The 24589-nt window shown below is 41.4% G+C and overlaps 1 protein-coding gene across 1 annotated transcript in view; it reads right to left on the reverse strand.

Moving 5' to 3' along the window:
- The window catches only part of LOC119425546 (bromodomain adjacent to zinc finger domain protein 2B), a gene marked incomplete in the record, with an annotated part of 115598 nt that overhangs the window by 13129 nt on the left and 77880 nt on the right, over nucleotides 1–24589 (reverse strand). The window contains 9 exon segments of the mRNA XM_037693076.1: nucleotides 1706–1814; nucleotides 1922–1982; nucleotides 5172–5441; nucleotides 7516–8266; nucleotides 12774–13397; nucleotides 16445–16654; nucleotides 17023–17216; nucleotides 17600–17761; nucleotides 17841–18032. Of these exon segments, the coding sequence (XP_037549004.1) occupies nucleotides 1706–1814; nucleotides 1922–1982; nucleotides 5172–5441; nucleotides 7516–8266; nucleotides 12774–13397; nucleotides 16445–16654; nucleotides 17023–17216; nucleotides 17600–17761; nucleotides 17841–18032 (2573 nt within the window).

A 24589-nucleotide genomic window follows, 5' to 3' on the forward strand; every position in this document is an offset into this window, starting at 1 on the left:
TGTATATATTGTGGCGACCATCTTGGATTTTGACCTGGTAACCTAATTTTCAATAGTGATTTTTTTTTTTACGCATAGAGACGGCACATTGAGACGAATCCAAGATTTACTTTTAAAGTCCGAGTCTAACTTGTGTCCACATTTGTTGCACAGATATTGAGAACATGTTCAAAACTTGGATGGCGAGCCTCAGCAACAGGACTTTGAGAACCCTGACGAACGTTGCAAGACATACAGGAGACTTTTTCGCAACAAAACAATGTGCACAGCCACCAATACAGTTTTGCAAGCTGTGCACAAAAAAAAAAAAACTGACAGTAGCTGCTGCTGTGAAGGCCACGCAGCTCGCTGGTCATAATCTCTCAGAATTCAGAGACTACAACTGAAAGAGACCTGTTTTCTCTTTTTTGAGTCACCAACTAGTTTCCATCAAGTTCCCGCCCCGTGAGACCTTAAGGTCAAATGGCTGTGGCAAATATCTTAAACCGTCATGAGATATTTTGCTAACAGACAAGCAAACATGCCCACGATCAGCAGCCTTTCACAGCGTCGTGCAATAAACAGAAAACAGTGTGGCTGAGGACTTTTCAGAGCACATTAACACATGAACGAGTGGTCACCTGTGGAAGTAAGGTTACTGATTATTACATGTCGTCATGCACAGTGAGAGCTCTGTGGACTCAGACTACTGAGGGTCTGGGCTGATTTCTCTGTGCTCTGAGAGCGACTGCAGCATGAAGCTTTGACTGCTGCTACATGAAAAGATGAACAGGGATCAGGGACAGAGAGAGACAGAGAGAGATGAAAGGCAGTCACCTGGGGTCCTTCTCTGGCTTCATAGAAGTCACCAACCCTTATCTTTGCACTGAAGCTAAAATTATCACGCGTGATGCCACTTATTCCATTTCTGGATAGATACTACAGAAGAGAAAATGATATTGGCGTTGGTTTAGGCAGGGAACATTAAATTTTTTTAGCGACATTGAAAAGCAACTGGGAGGCACTAGACTGGAGGAGGTCTATGCTAAGAGTGCATCTGAGCAGAGCTGCTAATCATTTTAAAAGCAGGAGGACGGGGGTGGGGGGTGGGGGTGGGGGGGTGGGTTGAGAGCAAAGGCTCTCAGGAGAGAAAAATGGTTCTGACCTTGGGATGCACAATTCAGGCCCTTTCCTATTTATCTCTGGCATCGCTGCTCTTTTACTGCCTGCTGAATGAGTGGAAACTGTTTTTACCTGCAGCGCTTCAATCAAAGGGTTCAGATTTTGATCAAACAAATAAAGATTAGACAAAAAAAAAAAATGTGTACAAACGGAGCCAAAGTTGTGCATCCCAAAAGTAAGCGTTGTCATTTTGTGTGGGGCTGGGGGTGGGTGAGGGGGTGAATAAAGTGGCAGCGAGGGAATCTAAGAACATGAGCTCTCACTATTAGAATCACAGACAGCAGGGTGGGGGTGGTGGGGGTGGAGCACAGCTGAAGCAGGAGCATACACAATTCATAACAAACACTGATACACGAGCAATTCTGTGAGCAAGACGGAGGAGCAGTTTGCATTTATTAAAAATAAAAGAGCCATGAATCATGAAGCACGTTGTCCGGAAGAAAACGCCGATCTCGTTACAAACTGAACCGCTCATCAGTTTGCCCACAAACATTTGCTTCTGGATTATTGATGAGACTAAACTGCAGCGCAGAGACTCGGATACCTTCATCACGTCGGGGTACTGCCTCAGCTTCTTGCCGCAGGGGGCGTAGTACGCCACCTCGCCCTGCGGGCGTCCGGCCACTGATTTGATCCTCGTCTCTCGCCGCCACCTAGAAACAAACAAAAACACCATAAAGTGCACCTTCAGCTGTCACGCCACAAATTCACACCGAATCACTTCAAACAGGCTTTCTGACGCTGAGCCGAGAGCACGTACCCCAACTCCAGAGGAGCCGTCAACCCCTTCTCGTCCATCACCCTCTTCCTCTTCCCCAAACCTGCAAACAAACGGTTCAAACATGAGCCTGAGGAAAACTCACTCCACTACAGAAACAACACAGAAAAAAATGCTGTTTAACTTCTGCTGATAAGATCTGAGCTAAAAGAGGAGAAAGGAAGCTGAAATGAGCAGAGTAACAGCTAAAGAAGGAAAAGTTAGGTAAACAAGCAGCGCGCCGATGTAACCTGTCGCTGAGGGATTTTAACAGTAACTATTTGTCGTTTTCCAGATGAGTGTTTTCTGGAACAGGACAGAGAGTGCAAGAAAACCTAAATGTTTTTGGTGCAAGATATTCAAGTGGATAAGAGTTACGCTGTGGTTTGTTTCTTATTCGCTTTTCCAAGGCAGTGCAGATTAATCTAAACAGATTAATTAAACATTAAACTCATGAATCTTCTCCGACCACCCTAATTGTTCAAGGAAACTATCATTTTGAGCAATATAAAAGCGCTAGAAAGTAGAGTGTCCACAAATAATTGGAATGGTCGATTTACATAAATACCATATTTTCAGGTGTATAAATTGCAGTTTTTTTGCACAGATTTGTCAGTCCTGTGACTTATAGAAGCGACTTATATGTTTTTTTTCCAAATTCACAATGCAATTGAACTGCAACAGCGAGTCCTCCCGTGCGCGTTCACTTCACTCAGCTGGTGCAGGCGGAGGAACGCTGGAGAGCTAGCAGCTCTGGCCACGATGGACGGATGGATGGATGGATGGAGGAATGGATGGATGGATGGATGGCACCGCGCCACTCAGGTGAAATGAAGCTGCTTTGCCCATTTAATAAACGCACAATAAACACAACAGGTCAGCGGTGATGCATAATAAATGCAACTTATACGCCGAAGCAACTTATATATGTTTGTTTCCTCGTCATGATGCTTTTTTTTTTTTTTACTGATGTGACTTATACTCAAGAGCGACTTATACGCCAGAAAATACGGTATATATGTCAGCAGCCATCTTGGATTTTGATGTGTCAACCCAGTTTGCCATAAGGACCTTTGGCCTAGATGCAACCACATGCCAAAATGGAAGGTAGTACCTGAACTATCTTTCAAATTATAATGCTCACAACATGCACGGAGCAATGGATGGACGGACGGAGGGTATTTCCAAGTCCCCCTCCTCGCTCCGCGACAGAGGACAACAAAAAATAATTAAAATGAACAAATCAAAAAATCAAAAGTGACTTAAATATTAGCTGAACTTTCAAAGTTAGCCAAAGTTTTAGAAGAAGACAAAGAAGCAGCAGCAAAAAGACAAAAAACAAGAAAACAAAAAAGACAGACAGGAAGACACGAGAAGAGAAGGACGCGGGGGACATTTCAGAACTTGGAACTTAGACATGAGGTAAAGGATTTGACTCAGGACTAAACTCGGATGTCTTCATTTCAGACATGAATGTCTTGATTTGACCCGAGACCTGAGAGGAAAGACTTGGGACTTGTATAACCCTGACTTGGCCTCACCTCTGGCTGTTATCCTCCATCACAGATAAAGGCCTGATTGGCATGGAGGAGTAAGAAAACGAGCAGAAAATGGTAAATGTTTAACTTCCTGGCAGGGCAACACCTTTGTCCTGGTTCTCTCTGATCCGGCTGAGTCTCCCTGAAAGCAGCGGAAGTGAACCTTGGTCCGGTGCCAAACAACAAGTCAGGGCTGCTGGGCATGCCGCTGCAGGACCTGCGGTTGACTCGTGGCAACAAACTGCCTCCTTCCTGCCCTTCATACGGAACAAACCCTTCTTCCCCCACCTGAGGACGGCGGGCGTGGACTTTGGCAACACGGCAAACCTTCATTCCTGAAGCGTGTTGCTGAGCGATCTGCTGTGAAAAGCCTCGTGATTCATGGGAGCTCGCGGTCGACCAGCTCAACTCCAGATTCTGAGAATTCGCTTGTGTACGAACTAAAATAACGAGTGATGACTGAAAAATAAACTGGGCCACACCGAGTGCACCGTTAACGGTGCAGGTTCATCCACTCCTCGGTGGAGACGCAGGTTCTGTCAAATAAAACGCAACGTCTAAACCGAATTACGGGGATTTTATTGCTGAGTCGTGTCACTGAGAAGGGAAACGGCGACTTTCACTTACAGCATCGTGTTTTATTGTTACGGAGGTGAGAGTGGACAAACTGGACGCGCTGCTTCTGCATTATTTCAGCCGACTTAGCTGAAATGTTTCGTCGACTGCTTTCAGTTATCTGGAGCCAGATATAAAACACAATTTACTGATTCTTAACCTTTTCTTTTTATCTGAAACCAACGCCTTTACTGAAAGAAAAACTCCTATAGTTTGACCTTTTTCTTTTTACTGTCACAAATGTTCTTTATTTTGCACCTAATCAGCTGAAAATGTGAGCTTATTTACATTTTTCTACTGACCAAAGCATAAAGTTACTTTAATAAACCCAGTTATTTAAAATGTATAAAACTGCTTTATCGAGATTAAAAACGGCTGCAATTCATTTACATTTTTATTGTTTGTACTCTGGTTTGGAAACACATTTATCATCGTATTTTTGATTTAGGAAGGTGTACGTGTGTTATTTTTAGTTATTTAAAAGTGATATATCAGTTTCCTTAAACAAACAAGCTTTTTTTTGTTTTTTACACTACAACAAAAGTAGTTCAGCTCAAAATGGCCGCTACAGCTAATCAACCTTAAGCCAGTTGCTGTGGCTGTTGGAGTATAGTTGGCAAACGGCACTAAGCAAAAAAAAAAAGTCTCCAAAATGTCTCAAAACATTCCTGAGGCCAGGGGTGCCACCAAGGGGGGGACCGAAGGAGGCAAAAGGCCACCCCTATATATGTTCTGACCCCCAGCTGCCCTCCCTTATCCAAACCATCTCATCCTTCTATAACCAAGGCTTTTATTTGGTGTAGATTTTTAATTCCCTCTTGCTACTTAAAGTAAACATTTATTGTTACGTCACGGGCCTGTAAGGTTTCTGCTAGTTTGGTCTCAAAATCTCAGAATTCAGCAAAAATGCAACAAAATTCTGCGCGTCTTCTCGCTATTCTGAGTCACCAACTAATCTCCTGGGAGATGCTAGCCTTAGCACATACAAAAGTGGCTACAACACAGTCAGTTTAACATACTTTAAGCTAAAGTTTGGTGTGGCAGAAGCTGAGATGGATTCAACCAGTCCCAGCTGACCCTGTCCTGAGGATCAGACCCACCTAACGGAGAGGCCAGGCTGTAGGAGGAGGAGCCGGCAGAGCTGTGGTAGGCCAAGGCACTGGAGCTGGTGGCTGTGGTGGGACTCTTGATGACCTGCAGGTTGAGGGGGGAGCAGCTGGTGGCGTTGTGATTGGCTGAGGTGTTCATGAGTTCTGGACCTTTGGTGAACCTATGGGAGGTTGTCTCCTTCTTGGATGAACTGGATGGCAGCTGCTTCAACTCCTTCACCTTCTTCCCAGAAATGTCGCTGTCTGAGTTGCTGTCCGACTCTAAAACGTGAATTAAAAAATAAAAAAATTCTGAACAAAGACACCATGATGGTTGTAGTGGCAGTTTTATGGTTTTGCCCATGTCTGTTTATTAGCATCTGTCATCAACCACAGGAAGGATTTTATTATAACCCTCATAACATCTTCTGTGTACGTACAGCTACAACTAAGAAACATTTGGGGTCAACCCCATTCAAGATGGCTGCTACTGCACTGCAATCTTGTCAAACACAAATGGCTATAACTCAGCTAATTCTACAGACTTTGAGCTAAATTTGGTGTGGTAGTAGCTGAGAGTTATCCTCAATACACACTGAAAACACGAGCTGGAACATTTTGTCATTTATGAGGTCGCTTTACTGCTACTTTAAGCTTACAGCTAGCCTTTTGGTTGTTCAGTTTTAAGCAAGTATTTGCCTATATTTAGCTTTGAGCAAGCCTTTTGCTGATTTTAACTTTTCGTTACCATTTTGTTCCTTTTAGATTTAGCGAGCCTTGTGCTGTTTTAGGCTTTTAGCTAGCTGTTTTCTACTTTAGTTTTTTGTTGCTTTTGAAAAGTCTACAGATAGTAGACAAATGTTTGCTCAGATTTTGCTACTTTTAGATTTTAGCGAGCCTTGTGCTACTTCAACATTGAGATAGCTTTTGGCTTTGTGTTTTAGTTAATCTTCTGCTACTTTTACTTTTTACTCAACATTTTGTTACTTTTATATTTTAGCTAGCCTTTTGCTACTCTTAGCATTTAGCTAGCCATCTTCTAATTCAGCTTTTACTTAGCCATTTGTTATTTATTTATTTATTTTTACTATTTGTAGCTAACTGTTTGTTGCTTCTAACTAGCCTTCTGCTACTTTAGGTTTTACCCAGTATTTTGCTACATTTAGCTTTTAGCTAGTTTTTCTAGTCAAGTCAACTTTTTTCATTCAACCTTTATTTATACAGATTAATCACAATAAGCCTCGGAGTCTCGTTTAAAAGTGAGATCTGTTTAAACAGACAAAAGTATGGAAAAGAGAACGCGGGGGTGGGGGCCCCATTAAAGAGCACATTTAAAACATAAGCTGTAAAGTGCTTTCTACTTCTACCCTATATTTAATGTTTTGCTACTTTTGTCTTTAAGTTAGCATTTTGCTACTTTTAGCTTTTGGCTAGTGTTTTGCTACTTATAGCAACCCTCTTGCTACATTTAGCTTGTAGCTACAAATATAAATCTTTTAGCTTTTATCCAAAGTTTTGCTGCTTTTTACATCAAGATAGCATTACTATTTTTGTTTTTTAGCAGGTGCTTTGCTATTTCTAGGAACCATCTAGCTTCTTTTGGCCTGTAGATACCATCTTACTTTTTCAGCTTTTAGCTAGTGTTTTGCTACTTCTATTTTTTATCTAATGCTTTGACTTTAAGTAAAAAAAATGTGCTAATTTTAGCTTTTGATTAGTGTTTAGCTACTTAGCAATGCCCTTGCTACTTTTAGCTTGTAGTTATCGTTATGATTATTTTTGCTTGTAGCTAATGTTTTGCTACTTTTTACTTTAACTAGCCTTTGTTACTTGACTTATAGCCAATGTTTTGCTACTTCTAGCTACCATCTAGCTACTTTAGGCCAATAACTACCATTTTACTTTTTTTTTAGCTTTTAGCTAGTGTTTTGATACTTGTAGCTAGGCTTTTACTGCTTCTATTTTTTTATCTAATGTTTTTCACTTTAAGTTAATATTTTGCTACTTTTAGCTTTTGTCTAGGGTTTTGCTATTTATAGCAATGCTCTTGTTACTTGTAGCTTGTAGATAAAGTTTAGCTAATTTTTACTTAGCCTTTGCTACTTTTGGCTTATAGCCCGTGTTTTGCCACTTTTAGCTAGCATTTATCTACTTTTGACTTGGCCAACAATTCCTACTTTAGGTTTTTTAGTTATCGTTTTTTTAGATGCTAGCTAGTTTCTGCTTCTTTTAGATGTAAGCTTTAACTTAGTTTCAGCTTCTACAGCAAATTTCAGCTGTCATTCAGCGCTCAGCCTTCACTGTATTTCTTCCTCGTTTTGTTTATTGTTTAGATGTAAATATTTACAGGACCCACCTGAAAGGCTGTCTTCAGAGTCCTCTTCATCCTCCTCTTCGAGGTCGTCATCTTCGTCCTCGTCCTCGTCGTCTCCTGAGTCGTCAGATTCCTTGTTGGCTGGAAGAGCAGCCGTGGGGTTACAGGTTCCGGGGATTCCCATCCCAGGAATTCCCACTCCTGGGATACTGACCCCAGGAATCCCGATGCCGGACTCGCTTCCTCGAAACAGTTCAACCAGAGACTGGACCAGATGGTTCTGGGAGAAGCCCTTCCAGGCAGCTAAAGGGTCCGCTTGACCCAGACCCAGGGTCTGTCCTTTACTCCGGGGTGTCTTGGTCTTCCTGGATCCGTGGCCTGTGGCTTGGGGTGAGGTAGTTGGAGGCTGTGACGGAGGAGGAGGGCCAGCCTGGGTACTCGCCTGGGTCCGGCTGGCCCCCGTGCTCAGGTTGACGGGCATGGACCCGGCGTCCGGGTTGAGCTGGGGGGACCTGCCCCGGGAGGCGGGGTCTTTGCGAGGTTTGGTGATGAGGGCCAAAGGTGCGTCCTGAGTGGTGCTTTGGATGACCCCGTTGGGGTGGTGGGGTTCTGGGAGACCCAGCAGCGCGCTCGACAGGAAGAGGTTGGAGTGATTGTTCTGGGGGGGAAGAGGGGGAAGAGGCGGAGCTGGCGGCAGCGGCGGCGAAGACAGAGACGTCCTCTTGGGTGTCTTGTTTGGACCCTGCTGCTGCTTCTTCTTCTGCTCGGCTGGGAACGTCTGCGACTGAGACATCTGAGGGAGAGACAGGGACGGGGGACAAAACGAGGTTAGCACGATTAGACTCATGAAGGAGGGTTTGTCATCCAGTCAGACATGGGCGCCCCAAAGGAGCGTCAGGTTGACAAACTTATATTCCATATTATCTAAAATCATAAGCTCTAACAGTTATCACCCAATGAAATAAAAAAATAAAAAATATGATGGCCACCACAGCCAACTGGCGTTAGAAAAAAACAAACGGCTACAATTCAGTCAATTTTACAGACATAAGCTGAAATATGATGTAGTAGTAGCCGAGAGTCTTTAACAACACATTTGCTGAAGAAGCTGAAGTTACTGTAAATGGTAAAATTAAGTGTAGAAAATTAACTAAAATCTAAATGCTAAATGTGACATTAGACTAGCAAAACAATCAAGTTAAAAGTGGCAAAAAGCTAACTGAAAGGGGAAGTAATAAAGTGCTAAATAAAAGTAGCTAAAATATAGCAATAAGTAGCAAACAAAACAGCCAAACTGTAGGTAAAAACTAAACGTAAAAAGGGCACAATCAAATGCTAAAAGTAGGAATATATTAAATGAGAGCTAAATGTAGCAAAAGGCAAACAAAACAATTAACAGTAACAAAAAGTAGCTAAAGGGGAAAAGAAACAAAAAGTTATCTTAAAGGTGAAAGTAAAAAAGCACTCATTAAAAGCAGCAAAAAGGTGAGTTAAAAGATAAAAGCAGCTAAAGGACAGAGATAAGTAGCAAATGGCTTGTTATAAGCTACATTAGCAAAAGCGTAGTTGAAAGCTAAAATTTATTTAAAAGAAGGCTAATGAAATGCTAACGGTAGCAAAATGTTAGCAGAAAGTTAAATGAAGAAAAAGACTAGCAAGACAGTTAAGATTAGCAAGAAATTGATAAAAGTCAAAAGTAGCAGAACACTAGCTGAAAAGTGAAAGTGCTAGCAAGAAGCAACAAAAGGAGCTAAAAAATGGAAGCAGCAAAAGGATAGCAGTAAGAGACGAAAACAGCTTGTTATGAGCTAAATTAGCAAAGATTTAGTAAAACTCAAAGTAAAAAGGGCAAATCAAATGCTAAAGGCAGCAAAATATTAGTTGAACACTAAATGCTGCAAAAGGCTAGCAAAACAAGTTAGAGAAACAAAAAATAGCTAAAAGTCAAAAGTAGCAGAAAAAATAGCTAAAAGTCAAAAGTAGCAGAAAGCTTACCAAAAGGTGAAAGTAATAAAGTGCTAGCTAAAAACATCAGAACACTATCTAAAAGGTAAAAGTAGCAGAAGGATAGCGAAAAAAAATAAAGGGGGGGGGGGGGGGGGTAAAAAAAAAAATTAGAAAAAGCTAAAAGTAATGTAATTTAATGGGTAAATATTTGTAAATAAAGTTAAATATTTTGAAAAGTATAAAAGTAATTAAAAAAAAAAGTCACAGCAGCCATCTCCTGAATGAGCCGAACGTTTTGATACAAGAACGGCTAAAATAGCTCCAAGTATACCAAAGTATTTTGCTTAAAAACTAAAAGGCTCAGAAACCCGCCACTAAATGCTGACTCAGCATTCACACTGTAGCACAAAACAATGTTCTCTGGAGTTCATCATCTCTGAAACTGTAATCACTTGTCTGCACCGCTGTTATCGTCTCCTGGCTCGTTTAGTCATTATATTTTTGGGACAAGTTTGGCTCGGTCTAAGTTTTAAGCAAAGGGAGGTTCGACTCTAAAGTTGAACTCTCAACTGGATGGAAACAAATCAATTTCACACACCATGAAATAAAGTAACGGAGCTGAAACCACAGGGGGAATTCAGCTCGCCGTAAACTTCTCTGCTCTGCTGAAACAGGAAAGAGGAAGTGATTTTCACAAAATAACTTCATATCCACCAGTTCAGGTCATCCGTTATCCTGCTGTTCTTTGAAAAACAAGACAAATCTGTGTCTTCAGGCGATAAAAAAGGACTTTTGCATCTTTAAAGGGACTTTCTCAATAATACTCTGTGATTGAAGCCTTAAATTTACTTCAGTTACATGTGAGAAATATATTAAAGGTTTATCAACGTTACAGCATTTAGAGAGAGACAGAAGGAAACACAAAATGTATGGAATAAAAATCTAAAAATCATAAGAATGTGAAGTCTAAAAATCATAAGAATGTGAAGTCTAAAAATCATAAGAATGTGAAGTCTAAAAATCATAAGAATGCAAAGTCTAAAATCTAAAAATTAGTCAAACAGACAGTGAAAAGGAGGAAAATATGAAAACAATTAAATAAACAGATGTGAGTTAGTTATTTTTTTTACTAAAAATAAGTACAGAAGTAATTAGACTGTGTGAAATGAGCAGAAATAAATTATATTCAATTATTATAAATCGGTTTAGACTTGAGCTTTAAGCTCAATATAAAATTACCATAATATAAGACACACCTAAAACAAGCTAACCATGTTCAGTCTTTTTCTAATTGTCCTGCCATGACCTTTGACCTTTGACCTGCTAACAGAGACCTGTAGAGTCTGAGATGGAGCTCATTGCATGGTCTGACTTTCAGGGTGAATCTCCTGTGTCAGCTGTCTGAAATGTTGGGGATAGACTCCAGATAGTTTGGAAATGACCTTTGACCCTTCCCAGAGTGACAAGCAACTTCTCAAAATATTCAACTTTACATTTTTAGCTTTACTGAAATGGGTATTTTAAATTGTGGAGTTTTATCAAACTTTGTTGTTCAATAAAATTTAGCAGACTGAGAACTTTGTTTAAAAAACACGTAGCAAGGTTTATTTCTCTTCTGCAGAAGGAGAGAACACATGGAATGGAAACGCAGCCCAAGAATTCTTGTGTGTTCTCTAAAAAACGTGAGCAATGCAGTTTTATTTATACATCTTCACATGTACCAGATCTTGCTTTGATATAACAGCCATTACCTCATTCGCAATCTTGATCAGAGAAAGAAACAGACAGTACGTTTGTGGTCAGTGACTGGTTCTGGAGCTGGGTTTGAGAAACGGAAGTTACAAAGCTTCACACACTGATGCTGAAGGGATTTAGCTGATAAGCTTTAACAGAGTGTGATATAACGTAAATTACTATTAAGTGTGATGATAAACTTGATGAGCAAAATAAACTGGTATCAGTGTTTTACATTTCCACAAAGTATTGATCCTTTCTGAGACTCAGAGCTAAAACTGCAGGCAAATATTTTAATTATCATTATAAAGTAAACTGTAAATTGAGTAAACGTATCAAACTTTTATATTAACAACCCAGAAAATATCAACAAAATCTTAGTCAATTTAGCGTTTAATGTTTTGGTTTAATGAAAAGAAAATTGTAGAGTGTAGGATTGCTTTACTAAATTCAGCTTTTAGCTACCTTTGGTAAGTATTAGCTGCGGTTTTTTATTTTACTTCCAGCTTTTATTATACTAATTTTCGATTTGGCTACTTAAGTTTATTTATTTAGCAAATTGGATCTTTTAGCTGTTTGCTGGTTTTAGCTTTTAATTACTGCTTTTGTTTGCTTGTCTGTTTGCTACTGTTTTGCTAGTTTTAGTTATTAGCTACTGTTCTTGCAGTTTTAGCTCTTGTTTTTCATAATATTAGCTTCTAGCTATTGTACTAATTTTAGATTTGGCTAATGTGTTTGAGCTAATTTTTTCTTTAAGCTATTGTTTAGCTGGTTTTAGATTTTAACTAATGTTTTTTCTGGCTTTAACAGTTGGCTTTTGTTTTGCTAAATTTAGCTTTTAGCTACTGTTCTGCTAGTTGATATTAGCTTCTGTTTTTTTTATTTATTTATTTATTTTAGCTCTTGGTTTCATTATTTATAAGCTAGCTACTGTGCAAATTTTAGATCTGGCTGCTGCTTGATTGTAAATTTTATCTTTTAATTATTGTTTTACTGGTTTTTGCTTTTAACTACTGGTTTCTGCCTTTAGCTATTAGCTATTGTTTGACTAATATTAGCTTTTAGCTACTGTTCTGCTGGTTTTAGGTGTTAGCTGCTGTTTTTTTTTTTTTTTCTTCTTCTAATTTTAGCTTTTGTTTTTCTAGTTTTACCTTCAAGTCACTGCTGTTCTAAATGAAGGTTTGGCTACTGATCTTTTATTAACATTTAGTTGTTGTTTTGCTGTTTTAAGGTTTTGCCTAATGTTTTTCTGGCATTAGCGGTTAGATAAAGTTTTGCAAATTACAGCTACGGTTATGTATTTATAGCATTAGCTATGGTTTTGCTATAAATATTTTTTTTGTCGTTGTGTTCTGATGTGGAGAACCCTGGAACAGGAGGCCTTGTAGCCGTCAGGACTTATTTTTAATTAAACTAACGTTTGTGGTAAACAAGCAGCTGCAGGTTGAACTCCACTCAGCTTCAGAGCAGATTTTTATTACAGACCATTTACTGGGATAACTTCGCTCATTGAAACTAAATGTTCGGCTGTAATTACTTCTCGCAGCCGACTGAGTTAACTGCTGAGTCGTTTGTGTGAACACGGTTAGAAACGACATTAAAGTTCTGTTACGGCCTACCTGTTTGAGTCTGAACTCGTTGATCTGAGCCAGAGACGCTTCCAGCAGCTTCCTCTTGTTGGACTTGGCGGCGCTGGGCACGGTGTGCTTCGGCAGCTTCGGCGAGGTTTTCTGGGCGCTCGTTAACGACGAGGTCAAGCCGAAAGGTTTTGGGGAGGTAGACGCCAGCAGGGTGGAGCGAGGCGGAGAGGGGACGGAGAGGGGCTTCGGCGAGGAGCAGAGGGAGAGGGGCAGGTGCTGTGGTGAGGAGGAGGGCAGCAGTTTGGGGGGTTTGGGAGAAGCGGTGCTGGAGAACGCTCTCGGGGAAGTGGTGAGGGCGATGGGGGAGGACGACGGGGAAGACTCCCTGCGGGGCTGGGTGAGGAGCGCCAGGGGCTTGGGGTTGGCAGCCAGGCCGGTGGACTGAATCACGCTCAAGTGCTGCTGCGGCGCCTCGGTCCGGGACCTGGAGCTCTGCAGCGGGGAGGTCTGGGTCAAGACGGGTGGGGAAACGGAACAGGGAAGGGGCACGAGGGTTGGGGGGTTGGAGGACACCTTCTTGGCTTGGGGGTCTCTTCTGTCCTGGATTTCCCTGGAGAGGAAGGGTCTGTCAGTCTTTCCTGTTCCAGAGCCGGAACTCAGAACCTACAAGAGAAATGAAATCCAGAATCGTTAGAATGACCAGCTCACTCTGTACGTTGGCACATTTACAAACATGTTGTTTTCCTGTTCTTATGTTTCCATTCGTTTCTTCAACCTACTTCTGTAAACTCTGTGCTATTTTAGAACAGAATAGTCTTTACTGTCGCTGCACAGTTCATTCAGTTTATTCATTCGTACTCATCTACTCACACACACTCATGTTCATGCTGTTGATGTTCGGCGTATTGTTTTTGCACTATTAGTGTTTAGCGTATTTCTTAGTTTATATCTTAGATCCTTAGTACAGTTTCTTTTTACAATTTATATTTTTGCTATTGTTGGATGTAACTGTGACCCTGTGTACACAATTTCGTTCCACCTCATGTAGCACATGCGATGCGAATGACAAGAACCTCGAACTTGAACTTCAACAGCCTGAACTATGAAACTGAAGGCGCCTCAACTGACTATTAAAAAGATTAAAAAGATTAAAAAGAAATACTGAGACAACAACATACATACAAACAACAATTCGGACCTATACACAAAATAAATATCGGTTCTGAAAACACAGAGACGTACTGGACAGAAGAATACCGGTGAGGTAGTGAAAGCAGACTGAATGTACTGCATGTATCGATGATTGAATGTGACCAAACATGTTGCACTAGAGGAATGATGCACGCAGGGAGTTTAATGGGTATTTAGATGGCCCATGGGAAGAAGCTGTTTTTGAATCTGTTTGTGTGGCTCTTAATGCTTCTGTACCTTCTTCTGGAGGGCAACAGGCTGAGTAAGTGGTGTCCAGAATGGAGGTGGTCTTGGAGGATCCTCTTTGCCCTGGAGAGACAGCGGGGGTTGGCAATATCGTTGAAGGAGGGGAGAGGACAGCCAGTTATTCTCTCAGCAGTCCTGATCACCCTCTGCAGCCTCTTCTTGTCAACAATGGTGGAGCCAGCAGTGGTAGAGCCAGAAGTGGTGGAGCCAGAAGTGGTGCAGCCAGCGTACCACATGGTAATGGCGTTTGCCAGCGCACTCTCTACGGTGGGACGATAGAAGGCTATCAGCAGCTTAGTCTCCAAGTTGTTCCGTCTAAGTACTCTCGGGAAGTGGATTCACTGCAGGGCCTTCTTAACCACTGATGTGGTGTTGACTGACCAGGAAAGGTCCTCTGAGATGTAAGTCCCAAAGTGTTAGAAGTGGGGGACTCTCTCCACACTGTCACCATTTATGTAGAGCGGGTCAGGAGCAGCCTTGCTCTTCCTGTAATCCATGACCACATCCTTGGTTTTTCTGGTATTGAGTGACATTTTGTTCCTGGCACACTCCTTTGCCAAACGCTGCACCTCGTCCATATATGACGACTCATCTGCACCAGTCCCACCAGGGAGGTGTCATCTGCAAATATGATGATGGTGTTGGTGGGATGAGAGGGAGTGCAGTCATGGGTAAAGATGGTGAATAGGACTGGACTCAGCATGTAACCCTGGGGGAGCCAGTGCTGAGCGTCAAGATGGAGGAGCTGTGTGCACCAATCTTTACAGACCAAGGAGGGTTTGTAAAGAAGTCCTCAAGTGTGGGAGGGGGTAAGTCTAGTGCAGCCAGCTTGTCGACCAGGATGTTGGGAAGGATAGTATTGAAAGCCAAACTAAAGTCGACAAAAAGCATCCCGATGAACTACTTAGGGACTTCTTAGTGGGTCAGAGGAGTGTGGAGGGCAGTAGAGATCAGTAGATCATCAGAAGACCTATTTCCTCTGTATGCACATTGATGAGGATCAAAGGCAAGGGGGAGGCAGTCCTTGATGTGCTGTGCCAACAGTCTCTCAAAACACTTGGCAACCACTGGTGTTAACGCTGTAGGCCTATAGTTGTTGAGGCAGTGGAAGGTTGAGATTTTAGGTTAGAGTGGACTCAGAGAAACCCTGGAGGTCCTGCTGTTCGAACATGCTCCAATCTGTGTTTGCAAAACAGTCCTGCAGCTGGAGCAGAGCAGCCGCTAGCCAGGTTTGTTCGAGAGTTAAGAGCCACCGTGGTCATGCGCGCCGCCATTTTCTACCAAGATATTTCTAGCTGTTCATAAATCAAAACATTCACCTCATTCAGGAGATGCTGTGACTTTTGCATTGTGTAACTTTCATACTATTTTTAAATATTTAATTGTATTTATAAATATTTTGCTCATTGAAATACAAAAATATCTCTAGTTCTTTCTAAATTGTTGTTCTCTTTAAAAAATATGCTTCAGGAAACCAGTTCAGAAATAGTTCTGTCTTAAGATACTTTGAGCTTTTAGCTAGTTTGAGATTTTAGCTATTGATTTGCAACTTTAAGCTTAGAGATAGCATTTTGAGACTGAGATTTTACCTGAAATTGTCAGAATAAGCTTTATTGTCATTGCACTGAAAGACAACAAAATTATTTTAAATTGTGCTACAGTTAGATTTAGCTTTGTTTTTCCTTTAGTTTACCCTTTTGATATATTAAACTTCTAGCTAGACTTTTGCTATATTTTGCTTTTAACTAGGGTTTTGCCATTTTAGCTTTAAGTTGGCCCTTTGCTACTTAAAATAAGTAGCTTGTGTTTTCTAAACCTTTACCCAGTTTTTAGCATTAAGCTACTGTTTTGCTATATTTTTCTTCTACCTAGCCTTTTGCTACTTTTTGTTTCTACTTAACCCTTTGCTTCATGAGACGAAGACTCGATGCAATCTGCTGGCTTCCTTCCTTAGATAAAGAATGTTACTAATTGAATTCAGTGTCCTGAGATGACCTGTTGTGACTTGGCGCTATATAAATAAACTGAAATGAATTAAATTACATTACCTTTTAGCTAGTGTTTCACTATATTTTCCATTGAGCTAGCTTTTTACTACTTTAAATTTTATTTAGCCTTTTTCTACCTTTAGCTTATTGGTAGTGTTTTGGTATTTTTAACTTTAGTGTTTTGCTTGTTTTAGCTTCAACAACTCAGTTTTAGGTTCTTTAGCTACTTTCAGCAGTTATTCAGCATCATGCTGCAGTTTTGCAGGAAATATATTTCTCATTTACCTTCGATCTCTTCTTTGTTCGCTTCTCAGAGTCTGATAACTCGCTCTGTTTATCTTCATCTTCATCGTCCTCATCCTCATCATCGTCTTCGTCGTCCTCAGCCAGGTCCTCCAGGTCACTGCTGAGGGACCCATCACTCGAGCTGTCCGAGGACGTGCCTGACTCACTGCTGCTGACCAAAGATGTGCCTGTTGGTTTCTTCCGCAATTTCTGAAATAAAAAATAAAAGGTTTAAATTTGTCATGAATACGAGGAAAGAAAGTCCAGCATCTTCAAGTCCAGTTTCTTGTAGTCCCATCTCTTTCCGTTCAGGTTTTATTGGTCCAGTTTCCTACAGTCCAGTCTCCTTCAGCCCCGTCTCTTGTAGTCCGGTCTCCTTTTTTGTTTTTATTTTTGATGCTTTTAATTACTTCTTGTTTGCTATTTTGTCTTTAATTACTGCCTTGATCTTATTGTGAAGCACTTTGGTAACATCTGCTGTTTTAAATGTGCTTTATAAATAAATCTGACTTTGACTTTACAGTCCAGTCTCTGTGTCCTCTGACTGTAACGCGTCCACCTCAAACCTCAGACTTTACCTTATCTTTCGGTTTCACGGTCGTCTTCACTTCCTCTGCAGGGTCGTTCTGTGGGCTGCTCCGGTGGCTGTTGGACGGGTCTGAGGTTTTGGTCGGCTTTGTCAGCGCCTGCACCGGAGCCGAACTCGCAGAATAGCTCACCGATTGTGTGGTGGGAGGACAGACCCCGCTGCCATTCACTGCTCCATTCACCCCTGAAAACACAGAACCATTAGGACCCGGTTTAATCTCTTCTGAGAACTGTGCGACGAGGGCTAATTGAATATCTGGAACTGAGCACAGAAAGAAACGAGGCTAATAAAAATATTGATTTATGCATGTATCTCATCAAACGTTGCCGGTCCGCAACAAGAATAAGCCCAACATGAGCGGTTTACATAATAAAAGATAAATTAAAAGATAGTGTGAAATTAAAAGAGCAGAGATTATGAGACAGAACACGAGGGAAAGAAGTTAACAGTGAGTGCTGAAGTCATTAAATCCATCTGAAAATAGAGAAAATCTCCTCACAGGGTAAAGTGGATTCAGAAGAAACACTGTGGGAGTGAAAAGACCGGTCTGGATGGTGGGTAAGTACCTTTAGGGGGGTCGTGGCTGTTCTTTCCGGGGGTCCTGATCTGAGCGGGAGCGGTGCTGTGATTGGGCTGAATGTGAGGGGCGAAGAACGGAGGGAAGCTGAAGAAAGAAGGGAGGAAGGCGGCGGCTCCCCGTCCGTGAGCTTCAGCAGCTCTCCACCAATCTGAGAAAACACGGAAAGGTTTTAGAAAACGCACCGTTCCCTCAATCGCTGCTCAGAAGGCAAAACGGCGTCTTCTTACCGGACAGGGCTCCTAACTGCGGGTGGGCAGCCAGAGCAGCCGACATCCCGATGGAGCCCAGACCTCCGAACTCGGGCCGGCCCCCTCCGGCGGTGTACAGGGCTCCGAAGGCTGGGTGGTTGACCAGAGGGAAGGCACTTGACAACGTGGAGCCGATGAAGGGCGTCTCTCCTGCAGCTCCAAACAGACGGCCTGCAGCAGAACAGAGGAGGACGTGTTGACGTGTTGGACAGAGAAACCCACAACATGAGCGCAAACAGCGGGAGCTACGACAACTTCACATTCAACAAACATGAAAACAGTAAAAGGAACTCAAACTTTATTCTCCTACAGACAGATCAGGTCGTAAGGAGGATAATAAACTTAACAGAATTTAAATTAATGAACGTTTTCTTTGTTTTTAGATGATATTTGAATTTCATGCCACCAGCCAGAGGTAGATTTAGTCAATCTGGAGCCCTGGTTCCAACTCAACCATGGGGGGCATGATCCCACTTACCTTCCTTCTCACCGCATTTCAAACCTAATTTATCCAAATTAGAGTGGTTTTATTGGCTACACACAAGTCTAATCCAATGTAAGGTTGGATTATTATAATTGTTATTATTATTATTTATTGTAAACTTTATTGTTTATTGTAAACCCCGACAGTCACGTATATTTAGGGTTAGTGCTGAAGTTAGAAACAACGTTTTTAGAAATTTAACCAAAAACTTTTCACTTTCCTCCTCTGTTGATCCTAGTTCTGCACTACATGTCAGGTTTTGTTGACATAGTATCGTTTCATTTTTACTATTTTGCATTTTTAAGTCAATTTTATTGTCTTGTTTAAAGATAATTAACTTGTTACTTAACAGCACACATGCTATGAGCTTGGTCAATATTTCCTCTTCAAAATTATTATTTTTTTCCATCTCTTCACCTTTTGTTTTAGCTCTTTGACATAAATTATCCTATTTGTTTGTTCTGTTTGTTTATTGTTACAGGCAGGAAACATCGGCCACAATTCATTTTTTCTTGGTTCTTGTAAAACTGACAGGGTAAAAAACTGAAAATACTTTAAAACCTTTTGAAGGTGTCACTTTTTATCCACCTGACTGGACAGAAAATTAAATACAGACCGTTTCTGTTTGAGTAAGAATTTATTCAAAATTGAACTTTTCACTCAAAGAAAACTTTCTTTTTCTTTCGGCTGTTATTTCACCTGATGTTAAATTTATTTTCTCTGAAAACTGAACTGATAGTGCACTTATGTGTAGACTGGAGAAATAATTTTCTGTGAACGTACAGAATGAATGACGTGAGCTGAATGACAGTTGAACTTAGCTGAAGTTTTTTTTTTTTACTTTTAAAAGCTAAAATAAGCAGAACAATAGTTACAAGGAGAAAAGCACTAGCTAAAAGCTTAAAGTAGCAAATAAAGCAAAACTAGCTAAACTAAAATCTAAAAGGTACAAAAATACTAACAGCTAAAATAATCAGAACGATAGCTAAAAGCTATAAGTGGCTAAGCTAACAAAAAACTGAAAGTACCACCAAACTAGCTAAAATTTAAAAGTTGCAACAGCTAGCTAAAAAACAACTAAATGTAGAAAATGTAGCTAAAAGCTAAAAGTAGCAAGAGGTGGTCTATTCATGCTAAAACAATAGCTAAAAGCTAACAAATATCTAAACACTAAATTCTAAATACATCAAAGACAAGCTAAAACCTACATGCAGTAAAGATAGTTTATTTATTTATTTATTGTTTATGGACTGACACACAACAAGATGGACAAACTGAATAAAGCAGCAGTCCTGTGCTTGTATCATGGCATTTACAGCATTAGCTAATTGTAGCACTTGTCCCTAGATGGGCTTTTATAAACAGGACGTCTAAGATACTACTAGGAAGTGGAATGGTAAAACAAGAGTAAATTAATTAAAAATAATATTAACAACATAAACAAGAGTCATACACAATAAAACAAATGGATTAAAAACATAATAAAATACATTAAGCATGAGTGCAATGCTGTTTTTGACACAGCCAGAGTTTAGTGTGTTTATTAAACATATTGAATCTGGTTACCGACTTTAAATTAACTTGGAGTGAGCTCCAAATTGTGGATCCTCTCACAGAGAGAGCACTTTGAGCAAAAGTTGTTCTACAAAAAGGAACAGTTGCCATTTAAAGCCGCTCTGGTAGATCTGTTGGAGTCCTGCAATTTCTGTGTAATTGCTTAATGGTCTGGGTGCAAGTCCATTTAAACATCTGAAGATCAAATTTTTTTTAAATTGCAATTTATAAAATTGGAAAATTCTAGAATACAGAACTTAGCTAAAATATTACAGTGATGAAATCTGACTGGCTTTTAGTATAAAACCTTCAAGGCCCAATTGTAGAGACTTTCCAATGGTTTAAGTGTAGTTTGGTGAGATAAAAGCTAAAACTACACGAACACTAAAAGGTGTAAAACACTAGCTGAAAGTAAAAGCGACGTCTAGCTAAAAACTGGATATAGACTATGTCTAACTAAAAGTAGAAAACAGCTAATTAAATCTACCAATAAAGCAATAAAAAAGCATTTATAACAATGCTAACTAAAAGCTACAAGTAGCAAAATACCAAAAAAGTGCCTAAAAGCCAAAAACAGCTTGAGAAACAGAGACAGTAGTAAAAGCAGGTTACAAAGAAAAAAGAAATGTAGAGATCTCCATGTTTTTATGGAGAAAATATATGTAAATAAATAAATAAAAAATTCTTAAAGTATAAAAGTGACAAAGAATAAACGTTGCAGCGCCCATCTCCTGAATGAGCCTAATGTTTTGATGTACAAACAGCTAAAATAGCACAAAGTATGCAGAAGTAGGTTGATTGTAAGTAACGTATAAACAATAAAAAGTGACTCGGCGTTCGCACCGTTAACGTCTTTGTTGTGGTGCAGACCTGCTTTATTTGTCTAGTTAACATTTGTTACGTTCAAAACGAGCACCAGAACGTGCCGCAGAACAACAGATCTGGATAACCTCCGCCAGGGAACAGAAGGTGTAAAACCTCCTCCCGCGCTCTCGGCGCTCAATTTCAGCGCAGAAGAATACTTCATCAACATCATCATCATCGTCTCGCGTTTTCCTGAGCACAATCACTCCTGGCAGGGGCGACTGCCGCGTATTACCTCCTCCCGGAGTCAGATGCAATTTAGTGCGAGCATATTTCATGCAAATTCAATTTCTATTCCAGAAAAAAAAAAGTGTGCGTGTGTGTGTGTGGGGGGTGAGTCTGCTCCGACACCTCTGCGTGAGCTGCACAAAAGAAAAAAGTGATGACTTCAAGGAAAGCAGAAGTGTTGCAGATGAGATTGTCAAAGTGAGGTGCGGTGCTTTCTGATCTAGTGTGGAGGATCTGATCGTGGGGTCAGTTTAAGGCTCGGCAGCTGAGCCCAACAGAACCGGCTGTGGTTCTGAGGCCTCCACGGCACCTTAATGGTGAGCTGTACAAGCTCTTTGTGCTCGTTTCAAGGTCCTCCTCCGCCACGAGACGCCAAACTCTGCCTTTTGAATGTCATTAGAATATGCTGAATATGTATAAATACCCGCCCTGCCAGCGTCAGCTAGTGGATACGAAGATAAACGACTGCAACCCCCCCCCCCCCCAACTTAAAAAAAGGCCGGCCACAGCATTCACTTAACCCCCCCCCACCACACACACACACACACACACACACACACACACACACACACACACCCGCCTGAAACCCTCCTTTCATTCTACGCAACACAAAGTGACATCTGCAAATGCCTTTTCAATATTAATGCTGGCCTCCAGAAGGCGAATAATTAAATCCAAGATCCTGGAGTGAAGAAGAGGCACTCACTCTTCCTCACCCACTTTTTGTCTGCCAAAGGCGAAGCGGCGATAATGTTTTTGCTCCGTGCCTCTGTGTTTGTCTGAAACAAAACATCTTGGATTTGAATGAAACTTGTCTTTCATTTATCTGAGCTGAATGGGCAGCGTCCTCTGGCCAGAAACCGTCACCATCTCTTCCAAAGGGGTCCCCCAAGGCGTTTACAGGCCAGGTGAGAGATACGGTCATCTTTGTGGTTATCCTTGATGAAGGAGACCCTCCTGGAAGGAGGCCGGCCACAGCATTCACTGTTCACAGCATTCACTCCTGGAGGGAGGGTCTCCTCTTGGAAGGATATGCCCTAAACGCCTCCACAGGGAATGAACCAGATGTCCAAACCCCTCAGCTGAGTCTCTGCAGGAGCATTGTTAGTCTCTGGGCTCCTCTTCTTGTCTCTAAATCTGAGCACGGCCACCCTGCGGAGGGTCTCATTTAGGTCACCTGTTTTCACAATCTCAGTTTCGTAGTCACCACTAAAAGCTCGTAACCTTAGGTGAGGGTTGGCGCGTAGAACGACCGGTAAAGACCGCCCTGATCTGCTTGTCGATCTCCTGTTCCCTTCTTTCTTCACCTACCAACACGGCCCTGAGGTACTCCACTTGAGACAAAACCTCTGTCTGAACCAGAGTGGTCAAAGGACCAGGGCCTCAGATTTAGAGGTGCTTCCCACTCAGCTGCAAACTTTCCTCAACAGAACTGGAAGTTGAAGTTCAACGACACAAAGACGACCACAGCTTCGTCTTTTCTCAACACGAGGTAACCTCCGCCTGAAACTGTGGCCCGACAGGCGGTGGGCGACGTGCACTCCTTCCAGCGAAGGAAGACTTTTAATCTGCACTCTGCTCCAGTCCTTCCTCGGCTCTGACAAACTGCACCGCCTGCGTTTTCCCCCAGATTTGGATGCCGCCGAGGGGGGATTAATTTGTTGTTTGTTGCAGTCAATCAAATTTCCACAGACAGATTTAAGTTAATTGCATCCGTGAGTTGATCCCATAAGGAGCGAGCGCCACGAGCGCCGATCAGCTTTTATTTATTCTCAGAGTGATATCCTCATCAATGACACGAGCAGACGGTCGGAGCTGTGTTTTGTATTTAGTTTTTATGTTTTAAACTGGCCCGTCTGTAAAGAATCTGGATCGTGCCGGAGTGTGCGACGATCTCGACGACTACAAACACATTTACACAAACGCACGTGACATGTTCTGTTGCTTTGAGTCCAAAATGCTTTGCTTCAAATTTGGATCATTTGAAGCTTAAAATTAAAATGAGGTGTTTGGCTTTTTAGACCAGATCCAGACCCAAACAAAGTCCAATTTGGACCCAGCTTGGTCGGGGAATTTAAACAGATTGTACAGATTTTTAACCGCACACACTTTCTCACATTCTTGGTAATGAACTTTATGTAGCTCAGCTTTTCCAGAGTTTATGGTAAGGGTTCTCAAATGTCGGACCGCAGCCCAGACCCAAACCTAAACTAGGTCTTATATGGACCCAGATATGTTCGTACATCCTAGGATGTGTATTCTAAACTTGTGCACATTTTCTTTAATTAATTTTTTTTAAATACATAAAAACTAGGAATGCACGATATTGAATTTTTGGCTGATATCCGATATGTTAAAACTTATTTGGCTGATAACTGATGCCACGTCATAACGTGCTGGCGCTGCAGACATCCTTATCGCTGGGTTGTCATACAAAAACAGCACCTTAAACATACGTATATATAAACAGCACCTTTTATATTGGTGTGATTTTGATGGAATGGCCAATGTCCGATATTTAACTTTATTGATAATATCAGCCGATACCGATACCATGCCGATAATATCGTGCATCCCTACATAAAAATAAGGGTTACTCTTTTCTAGTCTTTACGGTTCTTTACACAAATTATGTTTTGGACTTTCGTTTGAGAAGAATTTCTTCTTTGGTCTGAATTAAAATCCAAGTTTTGCAGCCAAACTCTCCGACACTCGGCTCGTCGTTTGGAGTCTAAAACGTTTGTTCACCTCGAATGTTTGATTTTGAATAAGAGGGACGCATGAGAGGAAGATCCTCGTCTTCAGGGCGACGCTGAGGATGTGAAGGACGGGGTGTGGGGATGGGGTGGGAAGGGGGGGGGTAGAAGCATTTTATATTTTATATTTCCTGTTCTCGTAACGGAGAGAAAAAGGATGCAAACGTCAGATATCCTGTCCACGACTTTGCGCAAGTCCGAGTGTGTAGAAGAAAACATTGAGATGAGGAGGAATATGAGCAAATTACTTTTTTTAGCACGCACACACACACACACATACACACACACACACACACACACACTAACAGCTTTGACCAACACACAGAAAGGAAGCTGGAGGCCGGACAGGGCTGACTAGACACTGAGTGGCTAACAAATGTTAAATCATGCAGGCAGAGGCTCTTTCTCCCTCCATGTTTGTGTGTTTCTGGCATGCACGCACACAGACACACACGTGCACGGCGGCATGCTGAGCCTGACTCTGAGGCAGCTGGAGCTGGAGAGCTGAAGGTTGTCAGGAGACATGGCGAAGCATGTGTGTGTTTCTCACACAAAAGAGCCCCCTAATTGTTTGGGATTCATTAATGCAGCAGCTTTTCAATCGCAACCCAAGCTGTCAGGACAAAAAAAAAATGCTGGGAGAGAGGTGCATTCACACCGGCTGCAAAATAACTGCATAATTAATACTGGAGGAAACTAATTTCTTCATGGTAGAGACATGAGGAGCGTTCTGAATGCTATCGAGACTTGAAGGTGACCACACTCAGGGGGTTGTGGGTAATTCTCCCGTCTGTGTTTGTGTTTTTAAGATTGACACATAGAGGAGAAAAACGTTTCCTTAC

The sequence above is a fragment of the Nematolebias whitei genome, chromosome 2, assembly GCF_014905685.2.
Source record: "Nematolebias whitei isolate Nwh7 chromosome 2, NemWhi1, whole genome shotgun sequence".
Lineage (NCBI taxonomy): Eukaryota > Metazoa > Chordata > Actinopteri > Cyprinodontiformes > Rivulidae > Nematolebias > Nematolebias whitei.